This window comes from Pan paniscus, chromosome 4 (genome assembly GCF_029289425.2).
Source record: "Pan paniscus chromosome 4, NHGRI_mPanPan1-v2.0_pri, whole genome shotgun sequence".
Classification (NCBI taxonomy): domain Eukaryota; kingdom Metazoa; phylum Chordata; class Mammalia; order Primates; family Hominidae; genus Pan; species Pan paniscus.
The window spans coordinates 680,976-703,064 of NC_073253.2; the positions used below are offsets into that span (position 1 = coordinate 680,976).

Consider the following 22,089-nt stretch of genomic DNA (forward strand, 5'->3'; position numbering starts at 1 on the left):
TCAAAAAAAAAAAAAAAAAGAGAGAAGGTCTGATTAGGTTACCCCGACGGGTAGCTCACTGCAGCACAGCCAGCAGCCTTTAACTCCTGGGCTCAGGTGGTCTCCCTGCCTCAGCCTCCTAATGAGCCATATTTGAAAGCCTGAGGTGAAGTTATTTTTTGATCCATTTAAAGTAATCAACCTCTCTGTCCTTCCATTAGTCTGGATCGTCTAAAGATTGTTTTATTTTTAGAGGCTCATCCGGTCAGATGTTAGTGATGTGAAATTTCAGGCCAGGCGTGACGTCAGCGTGGCATTTGAAACAGCTCCACGTTGCCCTTAGTGCTGTCTGACCGAAGCCTGTCTGTCCTCAGATATAAAGATGAAGCGCAGCTGTATAAAGAAGAGCACCTGAGGAATCGGCAGCACCCTCACTGCTACGTTCAGTACATGATCGCCATCATCAACAACTGCCAGACCTTCAAGTGAGTGCGGCCGGGCGCCGTGGCGGGGGAGCGGTGGAGGCCGGCCTGCCCAGCCGCTGTGTTGAACCTGAACCCTTTCCTTGCAGGGAATCCATAGTCAGTTTAAAAAGAAAGTATTTAAAGAATGAAGCGGAAGAGGGCGTGTCTCCGAGCCAGCCCAGCATGGACGGGATTTTAGACGCCATCGCGAAGGAGGGCTGCGGCGGTTTGCTGGAGGAGGTCTTCCTGGACCTGGAGGTGGGCCTGGCTCTTTCCTCCTGCCGTTTTCTGCGCCGAAGCACAGTGCTTCCTGTGCTTCCTCACTGCCCCCTGGGGGACAGGCTGCGAACTGTACCGTGCGGACGCCGTCTGGGGAGCCGGGCTGTGCACTTGCATTCCGGTCAGATCGCTGAAAGCGCCTCCGTTTTCGGTGACGCTGCTTCGTATGACGCAGGGTCCTTCTTACGCACAATTCAGTAGATTCACCCAGTAAGTATTAAAGACATCAGACAATTTAGTGGATTACAAAATAGAAACCGATATGTAGGGACCTGTCAAAAAGTCAAATTGAGAGTGCACACACACACACATCCTCACATAGATCAGTTTCGCTTTTGAATATAGGTACACACACAAAAATCATTAATAAAATGAATTTAATATTGTATCAAAGGCATAACCTACCATGAAATGTAGGGGTTATTTCAGAAACATAAAGATGGCTTAACATTATTTAGAGGTATTGGCAGAAATCAGGATATATTTAAAAAATAAGACCTTGTAGGCCAGGTGTGGTGGCTTACGCCTTTAATCCCAGCGCTTTGGGAGGCCAAGGTAGGCGGATCACCTGAGGTTGGGAGTTCGAGACCAGCCTGACCAACATGGAGAAACCCCATCTCTACTCAAAATACAAAATTACCTGGATGTGGTGGCGCATACCTGTAATCCCAGCTGCTTGGGAGGCTGAGGCAGGAGAATTGCTTGAACCCGGGAGGTGGAGGTTGCAGTGAGCAGAGATCGCGCCATTGCACTCCAGCCTGGGCAACAAGAGCAAACTCCATTTCAAAACAACAACAACAACAAAATAATAAGACCATGGCCATCTGGTGGTCCTGCTGGAAAGGGGTTCCTGGGATGAGGGGTGGGATTGGTTGCTGATTCATCAGTGTCTGGTTGTGCAAGAGAACAGAAATGTGTGTGGAAGTGTCCCCAAAGAGGCAGACACTTGTAACTTTCACAAATATGGCTTAGAAAGCAAGAAGAAAATATTTACATTTGAAATTATTTCAAAATTTAAAAAGAATATATAGAAAAATGGGCAAAAGACATGAACGGCCACCTCACATTAAAAGCAACACCAGTGTCCTCATCGTGAAACTAGACGCCCAATCTTCTCCTCGAAGCAATGAATGCTCAACAGGACCTGCTGCTCAGCAGGATGGCAGGAGCCGGAGACGTGGATGCTGTTCAGGCTTGTTGAGGGCGTGGGAAAAAGGGGCTGTTTGTATTCTGTGTGGGCCTGAACTGGGTTGGGTTTTGGAGGGCAGCTTGGAAATACAGCCATTGTAGTTTTAATTTGTAACTTTTACTGGAGTTTTAATTTGTACACTTCTATTGGAGTTTTAATTTGTATACTTTTATTGGAGTTTTAATTTGTATAGTTTTATTGGTTTTAATGTGTATACTTTTTGACTGAAAAATTCAACTTTAAGGAATTTCATCAGTAGAATTATACAGATTCACTGTTGCATTATTGCAAAATGTGAAAAAAATTTAAATGTCCATCAATAGAGAATTGGGCAAATAAATACGATAAATATATGAGCCACTAAAGGTAAAATGTATACATGCACAGATATTTCCATCTTTAACATGTCATTTTGGGAAGCTCATCACAGAAATTGTAGTATAAATCTCCTATACTTAAAGTACACATTTGCAGATTATATAATCGAATTTTTACCTGAGTGCGCATTGCTGTTGTAATTAGAAAAGCAGTGTGACGTAGCAAAGATGCACGGAAGTGCCTCCCTCCCACATGCACTCAGTGCTCGTGGGACGTTGAGGTGAGAAAGTGCTTCCCTCCCACACTGCACGCAGCTCTCGTGGGGCGTTGAGGTGAGGAAGTGCCTCCCTCCCACATGCGCTCGGCTCTCGTGGGACGTTGAGGTGATGATTTCTGTGATCTGTTTCTGCTTTTCAGCAACATCTGAATGAATTGATGACGAAGAAGTGGCTATTAGGGTCAAACGCTGTAGACATTATCTGTGTCACCGTGGAAGACTATTTCAACGATTTTGCCAAAATTAAAAAGCCGTATAAGAAGGTAAGAAGGTGGGACCTAGTTCCCTCATCACCTTGACGCTAGGGCTCACCTCTCACCCTGCTCACAATTCAGCATCCAGCGAGTCCCTCCGTGAGTGAACGTTCACTTGTTGTCCTATCAGCCCAAGGGAGGCAATAGGCTCTGCGGACGCCACCTCCCTGGGACGGGGCTCTGGTGAGAATGGCCGGGGCCCTGTGGCATGGCCCTCGAGGTGGAGGGAGCCATGGTTCCCGGAGAGGCCCGCGTGCCCCGTCTTAGCTCCTTGCCCTTCCACTCACTCCCTGAGCCCGCAGGGATTTCTTTCCGCTTCAGACCCTCCTTCCTGCAGGACCCAGGTTCCTCTTTCTTCCAAAGTGCCTGCCACGTTTTCCAGATGCTGCAGTCGTTAATCAAAGGACAGCAGCCGCCACTGACACCGGGCCTGTCTGTGGACCGAGTGCTCATGCGCGGCACTGCCTCACCCGCGTCTGTCCTGCTGGGGGCCGGAGCTGGCCTGGTGCGGGGGTCCAGGTCACCGTCACTGTTCCCCCACTGAGCCCCCGCTCCTCCTCTGCGGTGAGATGCCGGAGCTGTGGCGGAGCGAGGAGGAGTGGGCTCAGAGCCTCCGGGGAGCCACTGGGAGCCCCAGCCTGGGTTTAAATGAGGGTGCTCCTGGCCGCCAGAGCCGTGGAGCCTGCCGCTGACCGCGCGTGTCTCCCCAGAGGATGACGGCCGAGGCGCACCGGCGCGTGGTGGTGGAGTACCTGCGGGCGGTCATGCAGAAGCGCATTTCCTTCCGGAGCCCGGAGGAGCGCAAGGAGGGTGCCGAGAAGATGGTTCGGGAGGCAGAGCAGCTGCGCTTCCTGTTCCGGAAGCTGGCGTCCGTGAGTGTCGCGCAGGTCCGGGCTGGAGAAGGCCTGTCGCTCCACGGCGCTGTTCAGCCTCCACCCCGGGACTCGGGCCAGTAGATGGGAGTGTGTCGTGTGTTTGTCAGGCGGGGGGAGCCCGGGTCCAGGTCCTGCCTGACCTTGTGGTTGGACACGAATGACCACAGAGGCAGACGCGCCGGCCCCGCCGGCTTCCCGAGGCCGCCCACAGCTCCCTGACGGACGCTTCCCAGTCTGTCCTGTGCTGCGAGGTGCTGGCTGCCTCCCACGGTCTCGCCCTCACCCCAGACCCCTGGCCCTGTCACTGAGCTTTCAGAGTAGATCCTGAGGAGTCAGGTGAAGAGGGAGGTTCCCAGTCAGGAAGGGGCTCAGCCAGAATCCAGCTGCTCCCAGCGCCGCGGGACAGCCGAGGGCGGCTCCTCACATTCCTGCTGCCTTCCAGGGTTTCGGGGAAGGCGTGGACGGATACTGCGACACCATCGTGGCTGTGGCCGAAGTGATCAAGCTGACAGACCCTTCTCTGCTCTACCTGGAGGTCTCCACTCTGGTCAGCAAGTATCCAGACATCAGGTAAGGGATGCACGTCTTAGAATCCTGGAGTGGAGCGGCAGGTCCCTCCTTCTGTCTGGGGCGGGTGGGGCTCCTGGTTCGCAAGTTCAGCCCTGCAGCACGGCAAGGGTTCAGGTGCGGCACAGCGGGGCCCAGGCGCGGGGAGCAGAGCGGCTTCTGTGCTGCCTTCCGCCTGGCCTGGGCTACAGTGTGGGTGGGTGGAGCTCGAGGGGCACACCCCGGGTGGGGACAGTGGGGTGGGGGTGGGGGTGGGGTGAGGGCAGGGCTGTGACAGCTCTGCTGTGTGTGGTGGGGAAGATTTGGGCTGTGGAGTGGCCTGAGTGGGGCGAGTTTAGGAAGTTTCCTCTGTGCTCATGGTGGACTCGGGAGGGCCCAAGTGCAGCTTGGACCAGACAACTTCTGAGGACGTGATTACAGGGAGTCCCCAGTACCAGGTCCAGGGAAGGGGACCCACGCACATCCCCCCTCCACCATGCTGGCTCCAGGCCCCAGGCCAGCCTTTGCGGCCCCTGTCTCAGGGCACCTGCCACTTCCCCAAGGGGCCACCTCCATGGCTGCAGCCGCGTCACCTCCGTCCCATCATCTCGCTGGTTAAACGTGGAAAAACGGGGTCTTGAGCTCTCCACGGTCTCCCCTCTGGTTGGGCCGGAACAAAGATTTATAAAAGCAGTGTTGAAAAATCTTTCTGCAATTGGATTGAGAAAAGACAGAGTAAGATGAAAATGCAGGCTTGTCTCCCGCTGAAAAGGGAAAGGTGCCATTTGTCTGCAGCGGTCCTCACCCCCTGTGTTCTGTCAGCTGGGGTGATGAAGCCGTGAGTCCCTGGCAGCGTGGTGCATCACAGGGGTGCTAAGCGGGCATGGGCTGACATCTCCCCATCCCCAGGGATGACCACATCGGTGCGCTGCTGGCTGTGCGTGGGGACGCCAGCCGTGACATGAAGCAGACCATCATGGAGACCCTGGAGCAGGGCCCAGCACAGGCCAGCCCCAGCTACGTGCCCCTCTTCAAGGACATTGTGGTGCCCAGCCTGAACGTGGCCAAGCTGCTCAAGTAGCCTCCGCCGGCCTGCCCTGCTCGCCCCTCCACAGCCTCGGTCCCTGCCTTTAGAAACACGGGACAGCCGATTGCTCTCCTTGGCCACACGTGCTCCTTTTAGCTGCACGGCCTGTCCTTAGGTGCCAGTGTGATGCACCGGGTGTGCGTCGAGTGAGCGTCCCGAGGCCACGTGCGGAGGCCCCTCACTGTGCTGTCAAAGGCCTGTGGGTGCAGGGCTCTGCCGCACAGCCTCTCTCGGGTGCTTGTTTGTTGCAGTGGTTGAAAGTGTGTGGGGCACAGAGGACGTGCACCTCCCTGCCCTCCTCCTCCCTGGGCCTTCACCGCACCCCATCTGCTTAAGTGCTCGGAACCCGGTCACCTAATTAAAGTTTCTCGGCTTCCTCAGAGAAATGATAACGCCATGCATTCTCTTTTCCAGTTAAGGTTTTCTGACTACTGATCTAGGATTGCCCAGGAACTGTTGTCAATCACAGAGTAAAAGTCTCCCCTCAGCCTAGAGGGCGCCCTCCTGGTCCCCTCGTATCTGACATCCCCTCAGCCTGGATGGCGCCCTCCTGGTCCCCTCCTGTCTGACATCCCCTCAGCCTGGAGGGTGCCCTCCTGGTCCCCTCCTGTTTGACATCCCCAGAGTTACTCCTTGGGTCCTTTGAGAGAGGCGACACCAGCTGCACCCAGCAAGCCCTGTCCCCACCCCCAGGTGAGCAGACCTCTGGCACCGGGTGTTGCCAGCCAAGTCAGCCATACCTGGTAGACGAGCAATGGCAGGAGTGTAAATTTTGGTAAAAGTAAATATGAAAGTGAATATTTACTTGGAGTACACTTCAAGACCCGTGAATCATGCTTTTCCTGATAGAGAATCCTTTAAATTCTCTTTTCTAAAATGTACCCATCTCTCTACAGCATCTGCCTTCAATGGTAGCATCATTTTGCACGTTAATCTTTAATTTTTTTCCAAAGCTAATCAAGGCATTACCCCGGAGGCCGGGCGCAGTGGCTCACGCCTGTAATCCCAGCACTTTGGGAGGCCAAGGTGGGTGGATCATTTGAGATCAGGAGTTTGAGACCAGCCTGGCCAACATGGTGAAACCCCATCTCTACTAAAAATACAAAAATTAGCCAGGTGCGGTGGTGCATGCCTGTAATTCCAGCTACTTGGGAGGCTGAGGCAGAATTGCTTGAACCCCGGAGGCGGAGGTTGCAGTGAGCCGAGATTTCACCACTGCACTCCAGCCTGGGTGACAGAGTGAGACTCCGTCTCAAAGGAAGGGGGGAATTACCCAGGATGAGCAGGGAGTCCTGGGTCCTGGTGCTCAGAGGGGCAGACCCCTGTGCTCTCTTAATTTACAGAAAAGTATTGATTTGGTTGAGTGAGTGAAAGGCATTGACCTTCATTCCTCCTCTCGCCTGTGTATACAGCGCCTCGTTCCCTCCATCCCTGTCTGTCTCAGAGCCCCAGGGACTCGCAGATGGGCGAGGCGGGGGTGTCAGCGGGCCCTTCTGTCCCTGTGAGGACCCCGCAAGGCTGGCCCATGGGCCGCAGGTACTCCAGCCTGAGGACACGCTTTGTTTGCTCTCAAGATGTTTTTGAGATGGCAGAGTTGACATTTTGCTTTTATTTCATCCTCACAAGATGTGAAAAATTCACAAATGGGACTTCTTGAAAGACTCAAAACTTGAGAAGTAACTGAGAAGTAGAAGCAGCTCTTCACAAGCATCAGGGGCTCAGAAGAGGGTGCTCTTCCCGGGGCATCCAGCGGGCGAGCTGTTCCGTGTGCCTCTGAACCCAGCTTCCCACTTAGCAGCAGGCCTTGAGTGCACCTGGCATACAGTAAGTGCTCAGTAAATGCATATGAATTAAAATTCGTAGTGTTCACAGTCATTAGAGTGTCCCTTATAAGAATGAAAAATGTGTTTATTTTCCCACTGAGAGGGAATTCTTGTTACTTCTGGAATGAGTGCCCAGGGCGAATGGTGGTGAGTGTGCAGCCCTCACTGGTGTTTTGCTCTGATTCTGTGTGAGGGTCACCGCTGGGACCCACGGTCACTGGTCACATCCTCCTCAGGGGTGCCTGCAATGACAGGCCTCCGCAGGGGGCTCTGACCCCATCTGTCTGCACCGGAGGGGCTGTGCTCAGATCCAGGGGTTGTGCCACAGCTGTGTCCAGTGGCTTCCTCACACCAGCTAGGAAGGGCAGCAACAGCACGTGCACGCACACACGCACACAACGCGCACACACACGCATGTGTCAGTGCTAATTTTTGGGCAAAGTGATGTCTGCCTACAGGAGACGTCTCCTTAAATTCTCATAGGTGGATATTTCTCTTTTATAAACAAAGTTTGCACCCAAAATGCCTTGAAATGTTTTTAATAGAATTGGTCTAGTAATCGTTCAGGATTTCGGTGATGGGCCCTCCCTGTCTGGACACTGCCAACCCACAGCTGGAGGGGCACTTAAGGCACGTCATTTTGTGATTAGAATTACACAAAGTTTGATTAATATTATAGCTGCAAAATTCACATACACAATTTTCACTCATAATTTAAAATATTTTGATGAAATTCTTTGCCTTCACAATAGAAGATCAATGGTACACAGTATATTGAACTCTGTAACAAAATTATTTTTGAGAAAATACAGAAGTGAGAAATAGTGGTTTCCTCAATTTGTTTATAGTCTATCACAAAGTAGGCCAAAGTTCAGTATTAAATAGATATCCTAATAAAAGTTTTTACAAGTTTTCCTAAGGAAATACATTCATAAGACTGTTTACCTTCTGTTTGACAGCAGTGACAGGAACGTGGGGATCCCCACTCATGACGAGTCCCTAGCACTCAGCCCCTGGCACCCACAGCCCGGGCGCGCTCCGTCACCTGGTAGGGAGCAGCCTGGGCTGCTGTGAGTGAGGTGTTCTCACTGGAACTCTGGTTCCATGTTTGTATTTAGCCTATGCAATTCTCGTAAACACAGAACACCTGCCTGCCCACCCCCGGTGCTGAAGACTGACCAGTCAAGCAGGTGTTGGTGAGAGTGTCGTGGTCACCATGTGGAGATCAGGCGGCGATTACCGCATCTTCTTTGCTGACTTTGGTAACCGGGTGTCCAGGGAGGAGCGATCGGGAGTGGCCAAGCAGTTGCCTGGACTCAGCTTCTGACTCTGCAGCCGGGAGTCAGATGCAGGCCCAAGGGTCCAGGGGAGTTGTTCAGCGCCTGGAATCGCCACGCACTGCGCTGTGGGCCGCACGACGCTCCTGCTCTGTTCTCCCAGGCACAGACAGGCACTTGGAAGGCAGCTTTGCTCCTCTGGCCACCCGGAAACCTCCCAGCAGTTCAGATGGGACAAACTGGGGGCCTGTCAGAACAGCCACTTGTGCCGGGAAGGCCAGGCCCCGGCCTGCTCCGGTGAACGTCAGGACGGTGGCTGCAGCAGGGAACCAGGGCTGGCCTTGGATCTGTCCAGTAGGGTCACTGACTGGGCAGGGCTTGCTGCATAGAGGATGGCTGCATTTTGTGCTCAGAGTTGGTTGAAATGGCTACGAAGTGTGGAGAATGACCACTGAATCCCAAAAAGTCACTGCGCTTGATCTGATCCAAGGAACAGTGACTGCAGTTAGGGTCGAGAGCTTCTCCGAAGCAGCGGTCATGGAGGCTTTTGTGTGGCTGACGCTTCCCTTTTTCACAACAGTAAAAAGCTATCAATGGGAAATTGTGGACTTTTCCCACCAGGGACTCAATGTGCAATATTCAGTCAACATAAAACTCTTTAAGAACTCCTCCTGACTGGTGACTGTCAACACTTGATCTGAAACGTGAATAGTTTAATTTTCCTGAGCAAGGAGCTGCGAGTCTAGCTTTAGAAAAGCCCCTAGGAGTGTCCACCTCCACCACTTCCACCGTGCAGGCAGGTTTCAGGTGGGTTGGACCCTGTGGGACTTGCCGTCTGAGGGACGGATGGACTCCGAGCACCCTCCCCGGCTCAGCACCCGCGGCCTCCGCCCACTCAATGGACTGTGCCTCCCAGAGCTTGGGCTGAATGGTCTCCCTGCAGAGGACCAGGAGCTCTGTCCAAGGCCTCGCCCTGGGACGCTGGAAGGGGTGGGAAGGGTCAGGGGTCCGGGGTCTAGGACAGGCTCAGGGGTCTCAGCAGGTTCTCCTTGGAGGGCCTGAGCCTGGTAGGGGGGGCGGTGCCCTGGGCCCCTCCATGCCCCCTGGTTTGTTAAGGGGGACAGAGCAGCTGCTGGGCCCCACCATCCACTTAAGGACTGGCCGTGATTCTTGGCAAGCTCCGCCCGCCAGGCCACCTCTCACCCAGCCAGGGCACCCCGGGCGACCTCCGCGCCAGGTGCGACAGCTCAGGCCGGAGACCTCGTCTGTGGGGATGGGCCGTGTCCGGGGCCGCCACCCTGAGACCGGGCGCGGGCAGGACGGAACCTGGGGGGGAAACGGGGCAGGTACTGGCTTTAGGAGTCTAAATCCCCAAACGCTGAGCAGACGGAAGACGTTCCTGCCACTTTACCTGCAGTTCAAAGACCTGGCGAGGGCCTGGAAACGGCGCTCGGCCCAGGCCGCTTGCGGGCGCTGGGCCTGCAGCCGCTGCAGGTCGGGCCCTGAGTCCTGGCGCTCGGGAGGTCCCTGAGTCGGTCCCCGGGCGCGGGGCTCGGTTGGGGGGGGGCCCGGAACCTTGGGCTGGTTTCACGCAAATCCGTTTGGGGCGAGCCTCGGTTTCCCGGCAGCGGTGGGAAAGGGCGCGAGCGGCCAGCCATGGCGCGCGGACCCTTCCCGCCGGCGGCGTCACAGCGGCGTCTCCTCCTGCTCCAGCGCGTGCGGCGGTGCGTGGCACGAGGGCGGCAGCGACGCCAGCTTCAGCAGCGCGGGGCGGCGGCGCGCGCGAGGCCGCTGGAACGAGCGCCGGCTGTGCACGCGGCGCGCCGCCGCCGAACGCGCGTGCGCACTCGGCAGCCCCCGGCGCTCCGGCCCCGCCCCCGGCGCAGGCCCCGCCCCCGGCTCGCCCTCGGGCGGCTCTGCGGGCGCAGGCGCGGCACTCTCGGAGTTCTGCGCAGGCGCTGGCGTGGGCGAGGCGGGGCTCGGGGCTCGCGGTCGCTGTAGCCGCGCGGGGATCTGGGGTTTCTCTGGGACAGCGGCGGCGGCGGTGGGCGGACCGTGGCGCGGGGACGAGCGTCCGGTTAGCGGCGTGTCGGAGCCGGTGTCACCTGCGGGAGAGGAAGGCGTGAGCGGCGCGCGGAGCCCGGGCGCTGGGGCGGGAGGGGCGTCCCCGGGGGGCTCAGCTGTCCCCGAGCCCGGCGGCTCTCGCCTCCCCTCCCGCGGCGCACCCCAGGCTCGGCGTCCCCTGGGGCCTCCTCCCAGGACCCGGGTTCGCGGGGCAGAGGCGGAAGCAGCAACAGCGAAGCCCCAGCCCGGCACCGCCACGTCCCCCCGCCGGGGGTCCCGGGACAGCGGTCTCCTCCGCGCAGGAAGGTCGCGCTCCAGGCCCTGCAGCGCGGGAGGTCAAGGTCCCCAAGGGGACCTGCTTCCTCCATCTCAAACCGCCCTGGCGTCCCCCGGGTGCCTCCCAGGCCCCCAGAGGGAGCTCAGAAAGCCCAGACCCCACGGCCCGCCCCTCTCCCTGCTCTGAGCTGGAGGCAGAATCCGGGTCTGCGGGGCCGGCCCTCCCTGTATCCCTGAGAGGGTCGGGGACCCGGGGCGTCTGTCCGGCTTCCCCCAGCCCTGCTCTCAGCTCCCTGGGAGCGCAGGAGTTGGACTCGCGGACTAGCTTTCGGAGCCACCTAAAGGAAATCTCAGGCGGCCCTGGTGCCCTCAGCTCCGTCGGAGCAGCAGAGACGCCAGAGTATCTCTGTCCGGGCTCCTGAGGGAGGTGCGGCCAGCAGGGCGCTAGAGGAGGAAGAGGGGCTGCTGGAGAGAGAGAGAGAGAGCCAGGTTCAGGTCCAGGGAGGAGAGAGACAGAGCGCGCGAGGCGGAGACCTGGAGGGAGAGGAGCTGCAGAGAGGGGTTAGGCGGGGAGAGAGAGAGAGAGCCAGGTTCAGGTCCAGGGAGGAGAGAGACAGAGCGCGCGAGGCGGAGACCTGGAGGGAGAGGAGCTGCAGAGAGGGGTTAGGCGGGGAGAGAGAGAGAGAGCCAGGTTCAGGTCCAGGGAGGAGAGAGACAGAGCGCGCGAGGCGGAGACCTGGAGGGAGAGGAGCTGCAGAGAGGGGTTAGGCGGGGAGAGAGAGAGAGAGCCAGGTTCAGGTCCAGGGAGGAGAGAGACAGAGCGCGCGAGGCGGAGACCTGGAGGGAGAGGAGCTGCAGAGAGGGGTTAGGCGGGGAGAGAGAGAGAGAGCCAGGTTCAGGTCCAGGGAGGAGAGAGACAGAGCGCGCGAGGCGGAGACCTGGAGGGAGAGGAGCTGCAGAGAGGGGTTAGGCGGGGAGAGAGAGAGAGAGCCAGGTTCAGGTCCAGGGAGGAGACAGACAGAGCGCGCGAGGCGGAGACCTGGAGGGAGAGGAGCTGCAGAGAGGGGTTAGGCGGGGAGAGAGAGAGAGAGCCAGGCTCAGGTCCAGGGAGGAGAGAGACAGAGCGCGCGAGGCGGAGACCTGGAGGGAGAGGGGTTAGGCGGCGGGAGGCCCGGGAGCGTTACATGTGTGTGGACTCGGGGAGGGCGGCGGGGGGCCGCTCCTCGGGGCCGTCTGCCTGCAGGAAGGAGTCCACGGACTTGCTGCTGAGGCGGAAGGGCATCAGGCGGCGGAAGGTGCCGGGAGAGTAGGGTATCTGCGTGCGGGCCCTCTGCGAGGGGACCACCATCTCCCCGGGAGACAGCCAGGGCGGCAGCCTGGCCAGGAGGCTGCGGTCCAGGGCCTCGTCCGGAGAAAACACAGGGTTGTCAATTCCTAGGAGAGAGGGCAGCGGCTAGTCAGCCTTCAGAGAGCCCCACGGCGGCAGGGGAGACCTCGCCGGGGCCGTCACCTGCTGGGTGCCTTGGAAAGTTAGGGTCACCTGGAATAGGGTCACCGGGAAGGTTAGGGTCACCTGAAATAGGGTCACCGGAAAGGTTAGGGTCACGTGCCTTTCAGGTTGCGGGCCCTTCCCCCACATCCATGACCCCACAAGCCACAGGCAGCATAGGTAACGTCTCCCTTCCCTCAAGACATACCCCGCCTGCTCCCTGCCCGGCCCACGTCTCCCCGGACAGCAGCCTCCGAGTTGGTTGAGGGGGCACTCAGTGGGTGCCAAGCAGGGCCCTTGAGAACCCACAGGAGACCCCACCCCCCCAGGTCTCAGTGCCCCTGGTCCAATGACCGAGCTCCCTCCTGGGGCAGCAGGAGCCACCCCTCCCTTAGCCACGACGCCTGTGCCCCGTCCCCACCTGCAGGGGAGTCGGATGCTGTGTCCTTGGTGACACTGGCCAGGAACTCGATTCCCCCACTCATCTCCTCATCATAGTTGGGGGGCTCCTCGGTGTCTGAAAGTTCCAAGTCTGGGGAAGACAGGTTGGGGTGAGGACTGGGGTCACTGGGGGGCTGTCCTCACGGCCCAGTCAGCAGTGTCCATCAGCTCTGTGCACAGAGGTGCAGGCAGTCGGGACCCACAGAGAGGAGGGCTAAACCGCAGGGCTGGAGGAGGGACCCCACTTAGAGGGCAGTGTCCTTGGAACCCCATCCTGGGTGGGTCTGCAGCTGGGGCCCTGACCATGCCTCCCCTGCCTGGGTGGCTGGAGGGTCCCCAGAGGGGAAGGTCCTGAGAGGGGAGGTTCCCGAGACGGGAGGGCTGGGGCTGGGAGGTGGTGGCTCCCAGTCCCAGCGTTCCTGCAGGGCTCCCAGCGCACCTTTCTCCTTGATGGTGAAATTCTGCGCAGGGCTCTCCATGGGCAGCTTCCCATTGGGGATGCTGCTGTTTCTCTGCGGAGCAAACGTGAAGCTGCTCACACCCCGACACAGCCACACCCAGCCCTGACTGCCCCCGCTCCAGGCCCCAGCCCCGCCAAGCCTCCTGGTGACCCAGCCTTACCCGCTTCTGGGCACGCTCCCGCTTGTACATTTTGGCCGCCTTCTTGTTCTGGTTGAGCCCCAGCTTGGTCGACTTGAAGGACTCCAGGCGCTTCCGCATGGTCCTGTGGAAGATTTCCCGGTCCTGTTTCTCGTCCTCCGTGGGCGTGAGCTCGTGTCGGCTGTACAGATGCTTGTACTGCGGGATCAGGCACGGAGGTCACAGCTGTGCCCAGCGCCGGACATTCTCGCCCTCCTGCCGCAGGAGCTGAGCACGGATCCCCCGTGGTCCCAGGAGGGGACGAGGAAGCCGCCCCACGGGGGTCCCTGCGGGGTCCTCCAGCCCCCAGCCCGCAGTGCCCACCTCCTGCCGCGGCTTGTACAGGTACTGCTGTAGCGTGTGGTGCGTGACCATGTCCTCCGCGTCCCGGATGCTCCGCCGTCGCTGCTCCAGAGACTGCATGTCCAGGCAGACAGCGCTGACATTTTCTCTCCTGCGTGGGGACCAGCGCTGAGCCATACAGGCTCCCTCAGGGTGGGGTCTCTTGCGCGCCCCTCGCCTTCCCACGGCGGGCATCTGGCCCTGGCTGCCTCCTGCGTGCCCCTCGCCTTCCCACGGTGGGCACCCGGCTGGGGCACGGGGACATCTGCCATCTGGCCAGCCCCTTCTCCCCTCGGGGCTTAGGCTGACTCCCCATGAGGCCTTCCTGGCCTCCTGTCTGAAGTGGGTCCCTTTCCTTACTGGTCCCTCTCCAAAGCCCTGGCTGTAAGACTCGGGGACCCCAGCATCTGCACATCTGGCAGAGTGGACCTCCTGTGAGAACTGGCTGTGAGCTGTGGAGCCCAGGGCCGGAGGAGCAGTAAGGGTGGCATGGGGACCAGGACAGGCTGCTGTGGGCCAGGGGCAAACACGTCAGGCCTGGCCCCCAGTCCGCTGCTGCCCCTCCCTTTCACCTTCCATCCAGCACTAAGGGAGTCTGGCCACGGCCTAATACAGGAGGGCTTGTGGGAGGAGACACCCACCCCCTCTTTCTGCACCTCTCCCCTCTTCCATGCCACCCCCAGGCCAGGAGCCACCACAGCCCTGTCTGTGACTCTCAGCTCCCGAGGCTGGGCTCTTCCCCAGGGAAGCTGCATGACCATGGCCACGTACAGGAGGTAGGAGACAGAGGCCTCCACGGTGGACGATCGTGGCGTGAAGTCCACGTTGACCACGTTGTCGGTGCTGGGGGAGCGGATGAAGGCCAGGGACCCGCGGCGCTCTCCCTGTGGTCAGGAAGCAGCCCGGTCAGTGGCCTGAGCAGCCAAGCCCTAGCTGCTGCCATTGTGTGCCCTGGGGGGAAGCGCCCAGAGCTCGGGGCCCAGGGAAGGGAGACCTGAGCCCCGGGTTCACGCCTCACAGCTGCAGAGGGAGGGGTGGAGATGCCCAAACCAGGAGATCAGATTTTGAGCCCCTGTCCGTCTGAGGCCACAGCCAGGCTGCTGCCTGAACTGGGCAGAGGTAATGCTTGTGGGAGGACACAGTGGTCTGAGTGTGAAGGGGTAAAGCTGCTTGGGACTTGGGATGTGTCTGGGGAAAGTGTTGATACTGCAGAATCCTTGAAGTGGTCGCTGTCCCTGCAGGAGACCCTAAAACTCCATTGGCCTCATGTCCAGAACTGAATCAGGTAGAGAACGGAGCAGAGCCCGATGGGGCACAGAAGCCACACAGCTGAGTGCCAGAGGATGGAAGTGGGGCCGCCTATGTGTCCTCAGACCCCACCCGCCTGATGGCAGGGCCTGGAGAGCATGAGGTTGTGCAGGAGCACAGGGCAGAGTGGGCTTATGGCTGGAGTCAGGGTCCCCAGGGCCGGCAGGGGCACGGGTGTGGAGGGAACATCAGCTCACTGCACTCAGACCTCGCCAGGTGGGCACCCGTGCCGCCTTCAGTGTGCAGGATGCTCCCAGGAAAGCCCCCGGGGTCAGGTGGGTGCCGCTGTTCCCACTGAAGATGCGGCCCCCAGTTCACTGCCCACTCGGGGGGGATTTGAGGGTCATTGGTTCTGAGGGCCCTCTGCCTGCTCTTTTGCTTCTAAATCCAGCATCTTCTGTATGACCTTTGTCCCTCTCCTCCACCCCACGAAGACAGACGTGAGGGTCAGGGGAGCCACGGTGCTAACCGCCACTCTGGGCAGGCACAGGCGAGGGCTGTGGAGCACCCGGGCACGTGGGATCTTTGGAGGGGCTGCTCCCCACACCACTTCCCCTGCCCCTGCCGAGCCCTGCCGTGGGGTGGGGGGCGCAGGGAGAGAAAGCAGCTGCCCTGTGTGAGAGCCAGGAGGGACACTGGGCAGGCAGATGCCACCCCAGGTGTGGAGACCCCCGCTACTGAGTGACCGGGAGGAGCCCACAGGCTCCCCACATGCAGCTGAGCCCAGGGTTGTGGTCGTGAGTCGTGGGTCAAGGATGGTGGCTGGTGTGGTTGGGGGAGAGGCTCAAGGCCCGCCTGCTAACCTTGTCACCTATGTGGGGGTGAGGGGAGCCCACCAGAGGCTAGAGCCCCCACTGTCCCTTCCCACCCTCCAGCCAGGCTCCAGGCCTCCTAGGGCCAGAGTATCTGAGCTTTCTCTCGCTTGCCGGGCCTGTGGTTTGGGGGTTTGTGTGGAGCCTGGTCCAGGAGCCCTCCTTCCTGATCTGCACTGGCTGGCCCTCCTCACAGCCCCAGGCCCCCGTGCCCTCTGCCAGGAGGTGCCTTGCCACTTGGCATGGCCCCAGTCACGGGTGGCACATCTGGGGTGAATGCACGTCAGTGGAGGCAGAATCATTCTGTCTGAATGAATGGAGTTTCCAGGCCCCCACTGGCCCTCTGTGTGAGGGTCTGCGGGGTTTGGCAGGACAGGTCTTTCTCTCCGGCGAGAGCACCCACCCTGACCGGCTGCTGGATGAGGGCACCAAAGCTCGCTAGGGAGGGCTCTGTCCTTAGGGAGGAGCTGCAGAATCCCTGCAGCTGTGCCCCCAGGCCCTGCCTTGCACACTTCCTGCAGCCAGGGCGCCCCTGGGGAGGTCAGGGCAGGCCAGGGAGGCTGAGGCCCACCTGCCATAGTGGGCAGGTGCGGGAGCCAGGGCAGCAGTGGCCTCGGGGCTGGGTGGGGCGCCTGGCCTCTGGTCTCTGGAGCAGTCAGGGGCTCTGCAGACGCTGAGAGGCCTGCTCATAGTGGACTGGGAGATGCTGGAGCAGCCTCAGAGCCATGGCCGGCCCACGGCGGGAGACGGCCCTGCTGCTGCCCCTCTGCCTGTGCGTGTGCACCTGTGGGCACCTGCGTGTGCTGGGGCAGGCAGGGCTGTATTGGGACCAGGTCCCGTAATAGCCTGCCTGCTTACCGTCTGCTCCCATCCCTGGGGAAAGCAAGGGAGCTCAGGGTCCTAGGACCTGACCTCAGCGCTCACCCCCACCAGCACCACAGTCACCAGGACTCTGTGACTCAGTTTACCCCACGAGAGCCCCTGGGCTTCCCAGGGCATCAGAAGGCCCATCAGCCTCCCGTGAACTGCTGGGGTGGGCCTGGCCTTGGGACGCGGGTACAGGGGCCTCTCCTCACTGCCCCCATGACACCCACAGCCAGTGCCCGAGCCTGCTGCAGCCCCGACCCGGCAGAGCAAGCGGCTCTGCTACCTCAGCCACGTAGCTGATGGCATCCTTCAGGTTCAGCTCGTGGAAGACATTCAGGATCCGGTCTCGAGACTTCTGGGCCGACCGTCTCATGAGGACCCTGCTGAGGAACTTCCTGTCGAAGTGGGACCACCTGTAGGGACAGACCTCGGGTGTGAGCCTCAGGTGACAGGCGCCCTAGAGCCCGCCGGACGCGTGGCCCGGCCCCTTCTCTCCTGAATTTTGTTTGCTATAGTGACCCTGTAGGCTCATTTAAAATGAGGGAAGCAGCCCCTGCCACACGCCCAGGCCGTCCGCCGTTCTCCCGCCTGGCCTGTTGGATGGAGGCGGTTAGACGCACATGAAACTGCATGCCGCCTCCTCCAGAGGGTGGCTCAGGACATGGTGGGTGTCAGGCCTGGTCGGGCAAGGGGGCTTCGGCCACGTGGGGGGCACTTTCAGGTGCACAGGAGGAAGGGCAGGGGCGGACAGACACCCTGAGCCCTTAGACTTGTGGGAGCCAAGCTGACCAGAGTGAGGTTTTTTTAGCCTAACGGAATTAGAGTATTCGCTGGTTATCCGGATCAGAAGGGACGGTGGCCTGGCCGGACTTAGAGGAAACTCTGGGGCACAAGGAGGTGATGCCTGTCACTCTTGGACATGGGTGCAGCCGCCAGAGCCGCCCTCCAGGGCACAGGGTGGGCCCGGGTGAGCTTGTGTGCTCACACCTGGGCAGGCCCCGCGGCAGCAATGGCAGCTCTCCTGTACAGGCTGAGTTTCAGCCACACCAAGAAGTCAAAGCTAACTGAGGCCGTGCCTTCCGAGACCCCCGGGATGGCCCCTGGGAGGCCAAGGAGTCAGGGACTGGGTACCTGGAGCAAAGTCACTGTGGCCACGGAGAACCGCAGCTGAGCTTTATGAAGCCACGTGGCCACACCTCCCGGTGCCTCCACCCCAAGCAAACACAGATCGCTCAGAAAATGGGAACCCAGGGCAAATTGTATGTGCTCCTTACTGGGTTTATTATAAGTGTCACATGTTTTTTATAATAAAACATAGGTGATTTCACCTTAATGGACAAACTCTTTTTTTTTATTTTGGGACGAAGTCTCGCTCTGTCACCAGGCTGGAATGTAATGGCGCAATCTCAGCTCACCGCAGCCTCCACCTCCCGGGTTCAAGCGATTCTTGTGCCTTAGCCTCCTGAGTAGCTGGGATTACAGGCCCACGCCACCACCCCTGGCTAATGTTTGTATTTTTAGTAGAGACGGGGTTTCACCATGTTGGCTAGGCTGGTCTCAAACTCCTGACCTCAAGTGAGCTGCCCACCTCAGTCTCCCAAAGTGCTGGGATTACAGGCTTGAGCCCTGCCAGACAAAATCATTTTAAATGTTGACTGATACTAACCCTGTTTATGACATGGAGGAAATAATCTATTTGCCTTATTTTCAATTCCTACATAACAATTTGGAATTAATTGGGCCACATGAGAGGGCATCTCTATTCCCTGGAAGGAGCACAGAGAATTCAGCTCCTGTCCCCTCACTCGGTGGCCCCAACTGCTGCCGCCAACTCCTTTCCGCAGCACCTGCGTGTCTCGGGGCACACCTGGCACCTGGCCTCATGGGGCACCGGAGCCCTGACCAAGCCTGGACTCAAACAGTTATGCATGTGGCTTCTGGCTCTTCCGAGTGGAGGATGTTTCTGGAAGCCGGGCTGTCCGACACAGCCGGGGCCGTCCCAGCCACTTACTTGTCTCTGAGATAATTGTGCCCGATCTGTCCGGATATGTCCTCGATGGCCGAGAGGATGTGGTCGAAAGCCTTTCAAGGGAAGAAAGACATGAGCGTCTCGGGGCGGCCAACCGGGGAACATGAGGTGCCTCTCCACTCCTGGCCCAGCCCCGAGGAACCCACCAGCCCCCCTCACCACGCCCCTGGCCTGGACGCAGCCTCCTCTCCCCTCCTGGCCCAGCCCCGAGGAACACGCGGTGCCCCCCCCAACCGCCCCCCCCAGCCCCGCACGTATGGCGGCCTCCTCTCCCCTCCCGGCCCAGCCCCGAGGAACACGCAGTGCCCCCCCGCCGCCCCCCCAGCCCCGCACTTACGCGGCCGTGCAGCTTCTCGTTGAGCCGAGGTTCCCGGTGCTCACTCCTCTTCACCTTCAGCCACTGCACCAGGGGCTTGATGGTCAGGCCCTGGAGGACAGGGTCTCGTGACCCTGGTGCCAGGCAGCCCCCCACATCCCGCTGGCCCGGCCAGGTGCACCACACAGAGCCACCTGCCCCGGGGCCCACAGGCGCCCTCCCTGCTCTCCAGGCACCCAGCAACCCGCGCCCCTGCTTTGCAGAGGAGGAAGCAGCACCCGGGGCCTCATCCACCAGCGAAGGCCCGGGAAGAACATTTTTAGGACAATTATGCTTCCTCCCCAGTGGGGCCACGTGAAAACCTACAAAACGGCTCCTAGTTACTAAAATTATGAAACCCAATTAGGGTCTGGAGCCTGGAAATGCTTGTCCTGAAGTGCGGGCCCAGGCTCCCCTCGCGGGCGGGGCCGAGACCCCGGGGCTGGCTGGGCCGGGCCTCACCTGGAAGATGACGGTGAAGAACACTACGATGATGGTGGTGCTGACGAACAGGTTCTTCTCCTTGACCTTGTCTCCGTCCAGAAGCACCACCAGGGCAAAGGCCACGGCCCCGCGCAGGCCCCCGTAGGACAGGACCACCTGGTCAATGGGCTCCAGCTGCACCATGCGGTAGCGGTTCAGAAGCCAGGTCTGCAGGACCACACCTGCGGATGATGGGGCGGGCACTCAGCTCCCCGGCCGCCCTCCCAGCCGCGGGACCCCAGCCCCGGGGCGGGCACTCAGCTCCCCGGCCGCCCTCCCAGCTGCGGGACCCCAGCCCCTCCGGGACAGCGTCTTGGCGGCCAAGCATGTGCTGACGAAGAAGAGCGGCACCCTAGATACGGCGTCCCCACGCCACGTCCCTCGTCACCACCCACCCGGAGCCACACGCGGCCTGGCGTCTCCCCCCCACGCTCCGTGCATCACACACATGGGTGCTGGGGGATGGGGCTGGGCGGGGGCGGGGCTGTCTTGCCTCCCGTTCCATCTCCCGTGCCACTGACCCTGTCTTGAGGCACATCCAGTGGAGTCAGTGGGAAACCAAGTGGTTTCCCTTGGGGTTCCAGAGCCTCCCACCCCAGCCCCGAGGCCGCCACCATCAGGTCCTCTCCTCTGCCTCGCACGGGGCTGCACCTCCATCTCCCTGGGCCCAGTAGAAAGCCTGCGCCTTCCTGGAGACGGTGCCGGCCCATCGGTGGTCCCACAGCCGCAACCCGGCCCCGCCTCACCAATGGCCCGGTACACGGAGATGAAGACCAGCGTCAGGAGCACGAAGGCCGTGTTCCAGGTCCAGATGAACGGGTTCACGGCCGAGATACCCAGGAACATGAAGATGATGGTCTCGGCGCTGCTGGCCAGCATCTTCATGGTGTAGCGCACGGTGGTGGCCGACTGCTCCGAGATGTTGGCCTTCACATACTTCTGACAGCAGATGCCACAGAAGGTGATGCTGCAGGGACAGACGCGCCTCAGGACACGGCCACCTGGCCTGGCGCCCGAGGCCCCCGTGTCCGCCCAGCCCCCCACGGCCTGGCGCCTGTAGGCCCAGAGTCACAGTTGTGTGGTTACGGGGGCCTCTCCCTCCCGAGCCAGGCTGGGCCGCCAGGGTTCCTGCCCACAGCCCTGCGGGGGCCACAGGCGGCATCACCGTCATGCAGATAATGGGCACCGGGGCTGCCTGCCAGCAGGGAGGGCAACAAAGGGTTCCAAAGTCCCTCCCCACCTGACCTGTCTCAGGGTGGGCACTGCTGTCGGCCCACAGACAATTCAGTGGAAACGCCAACTCCTTATTTTAAAATTTAAATAAATTCTTTGCCCCACACTGAATTCCCACCCAGCCTGGGAGCGCCAGCGGAGCGGGCGAGGTGACGGGACACTGCTCTGAAGGTCCCGCGCTAGGATAGAGGGCAGGGGAGGCCCTCCACTTCCTGTACTTCCCCTCACGGGGGTTCACGGGGAACTTGGTGATGCAGAGCCCGGGGCTTCTGCCACACACACCCCCGGTGTCCATGCGGCTGGCACCTCCCTCCGAGTTGGGGTCCCCCTGGCTGGCTCGCCCCGCTGGACCCAGGAGGGTGTGGAGAAGCTCGGGTTGGGGTCCCCCTGGCTGGCTCGCCCCGCTGGACCCAGGAGGGTGTGGAGAAGCTTGGGAGGAGGGCGTGGAAAAGCTCGCGTGTGTGGGAGGGACTCACGCGAGGATGGCCGACAGCGACAGCATCTCGGACGTCAGGTAGGACAGGTAGGAGATGATGAACACGAAGCCGGGCTCGATGATACGCACATGCTTGGTGAAGCGCGTCACCAGCGACAGCAGGAAGGCGAAGACCACCCCCACCAGCGTGCCCCCCAGGCTCACCACGAAGAAGGACACTGGGTAGAGGACGCCCTTTGTGGCCGTGCTGGCCTTCCGGGCCCTTCCTTGCCAGGGGCCGCCTGGTGACCCCGCGGAAGTGCCGGGAGCCCGGGAAACGGGGGTGGATTCCTCACTCTCTTAGAGATCGGGCCTGGTCTCTGCACCAGCCTTGGTTCAGCAAGTGGGGAGGACCCTCCCGTGCCCCTGGGAGCCTGGCCCCAGGCCCTATCCGGCCATCTGTCTCAGGAAGACCTGGCTGCCCTCATCCCTGTTCTGGGAAACACCCAGGAACCCCCAGGACCATGTCAAATCGTGTGTGAATCGCTCTGGAAGGGGACGTGATGTGGACAGAAGGGCCCAGTGTAGCAGCTTTGAGTGCAAAGCTTTTTCCTGCATGGGCTGCAGGCCAGAGAAGATAGTTGGCCCCAGAGGAGACACGGCCGCCCACTCCCCCTGACCCACGGCTACACACCTATGCCCTTCACGCAGTCCACGCCGGTCACGTTGTCACCTCCCAGCGCCACGAAAGATTCAAACACATTGTACAGAACCTGCAGGGAAAACAGGCAGGGCGTTGGGTGGTCCTTGGTTAGCGCCACCCCCTCTCCGGGGCCCGGGCCTCGCTGGACTTGGCCCAAGTGTGGAGCCCACGGCACCCGAGGCCGTTGGAAGGAAAATCATCACAGGGCAATGGCCCCCAAAGGGGAGAAGGCCAGAGCCCAGCAGCCAGCAAGACACAGGGGGCA

General features: G+C 60.2%; 3 protein-coding genes and 1 long non-coding RNA gene across 14 annotated transcripts in view; 2 read left to right on the forward strand and 2 right to left on the reverse strand.

The window, feature by feature from the left end:
* The window catches only part of EXOC3 (exocyst complex component 3), a 27,618-nt gene extending 18,582 nt beyond the window's left edge, over positions 1–9,036 (forward strand). For 3 of the 11 annotated variants that reach the window (XM_063604121.1, XM_063604122.1, XM_063604123.1), the window contains 6 exons: positions 354–464; positions 551–701; positions 2,647–2,769; positions 3,471–3,632; positions 4,078–4,205; positions 5,091–9,036. In XM_063604121.1, the coding sequence (XP_063460191.1) occupies positions 354–464; positions 551–701; positions 2,647–2,769; positions 3,471–3,632; positions 4,078–4,205; positions 5,091–5,262 (847 nt within the window). In that variant the 3' untranslated portion in view covers positions 5,263–9,036. Of the gene's footprint in view, positions 1–353; positions 465–550; positions 702–2,646; positions 2,770–3,470; positions 3,648–4,077; positions 4,206–5,090 lie in introns of all 11 variants that reach the window. The other 8 variants (XM_063604119.1, XM_063604120.1, XR_010112098.1 and 5 more) reach the window with 7 other exon arrangements.
* LOC134730409 (skin secretory protein xP2-like) lies at positions 7,615–10,800 on the reverse strand. Its single transcript, XM_063604358.1, has 3 exons — positions 10,575–10,800; positions 9,780–10,363; positions 7,615–9,694 (listed from the first exon to the last, which is right to left on the reverse strand). Exons 1-3 carry the CDS (start codon positions 10,798–10,800, stop codon positions 9,404–9,406), a joined length of 1,101 nt encoding a protein of 366 aa, XP_063460428.1. The 3' UTR covers positions 7,615–9,403.
* Positions 10,801–11,758: 958 nt separating this feature from the next.
* Positions 11,759–22,089, reverse strand: part of SLC9A3 (solute carrier family 9 member A3) — a 52,254-nt gene continuing 41,923 nt past the window's right edge. The window contains exons 4-16 of the mRNA XM_063604127.1: positions 21,816–21,894; positions 21,183–21,360; positions 20,220–20,440; positions 19,453–19,655; positions 18,973–19,062; positions 18,618–18,688; positions 16,890–17,019; positions 14,391–14,503; positions 13,602–13,731; positions 13,260–13,436; positions 13,078–13,150; positions 12,619–12,729; positions 11,759–12,142 (exon numbers count right to left, since the gene is read on the reverse strand). Of these exons, the coding sequence (XP_063460197.1) occupies positions 11,889–12,142; positions 12,619–12,729; positions 13,078–13,150; positions 13,260–13,436; positions 13,602–13,731; positions 14,391–14,503; positions 16,890–17,019; positions 18,618–18,688; positions 18,973–19,062; positions 19,453–19,655; positions 20,220–20,440; positions 21,183–21,360; positions 21,816–21,894 (1,830 nt within the window). The 3' untranslated portion in view covers positions 11,759–11,888. The remainder of the gene's footprint in view (positions 12,143–12,618; positions 12,730–13,077; positions 13,151–13,259; positions 13,437–13,601; positions 13,732–14,390; positions 14,504–16,889; positions 17,020–18,617; positions 18,689–18,972; positions 19,063–19,452; positions 19,656–20,219; positions 20,441–21,182; positions 21,361–21,815; positions 21,895–22,089) is intronic.
* Positions 12,088–17,939, forward strand: LOC134730351 (uncharacterized). Its single transcript, XR_010112101.1, has 2 exons — positions 12,088–14,524; positions 14,861–17,939. It is a non-coding gene; the product is annotated as an uncharacterized LOC134730351 (long non-coding RNA).

Coding starts and splice junctions, on each gene's coding strand:
- LOC134730409 (XM_063604358.1), bottom strand. CDS start 10,800: ATGGAGGAAGCAGGTCCCCTTGGGGACCTTGACCTCCCGCGCTGCAGG. Junction 10,364..10,574: donor GGTGCGCCGCGGGAGGGGAG/GCGAGAGCCGCC, acceptor GCGCGGCTACAG/CGACCGCGAGCCCCGAGCCC. Junction 9,695..9,779: donor GCCAGGTCTTTGAACTGCAG/GTAAAGTGGCAG, acceptor TTTCCCCCCCAG/GTTCCGTCCTGCCCGCGCCC.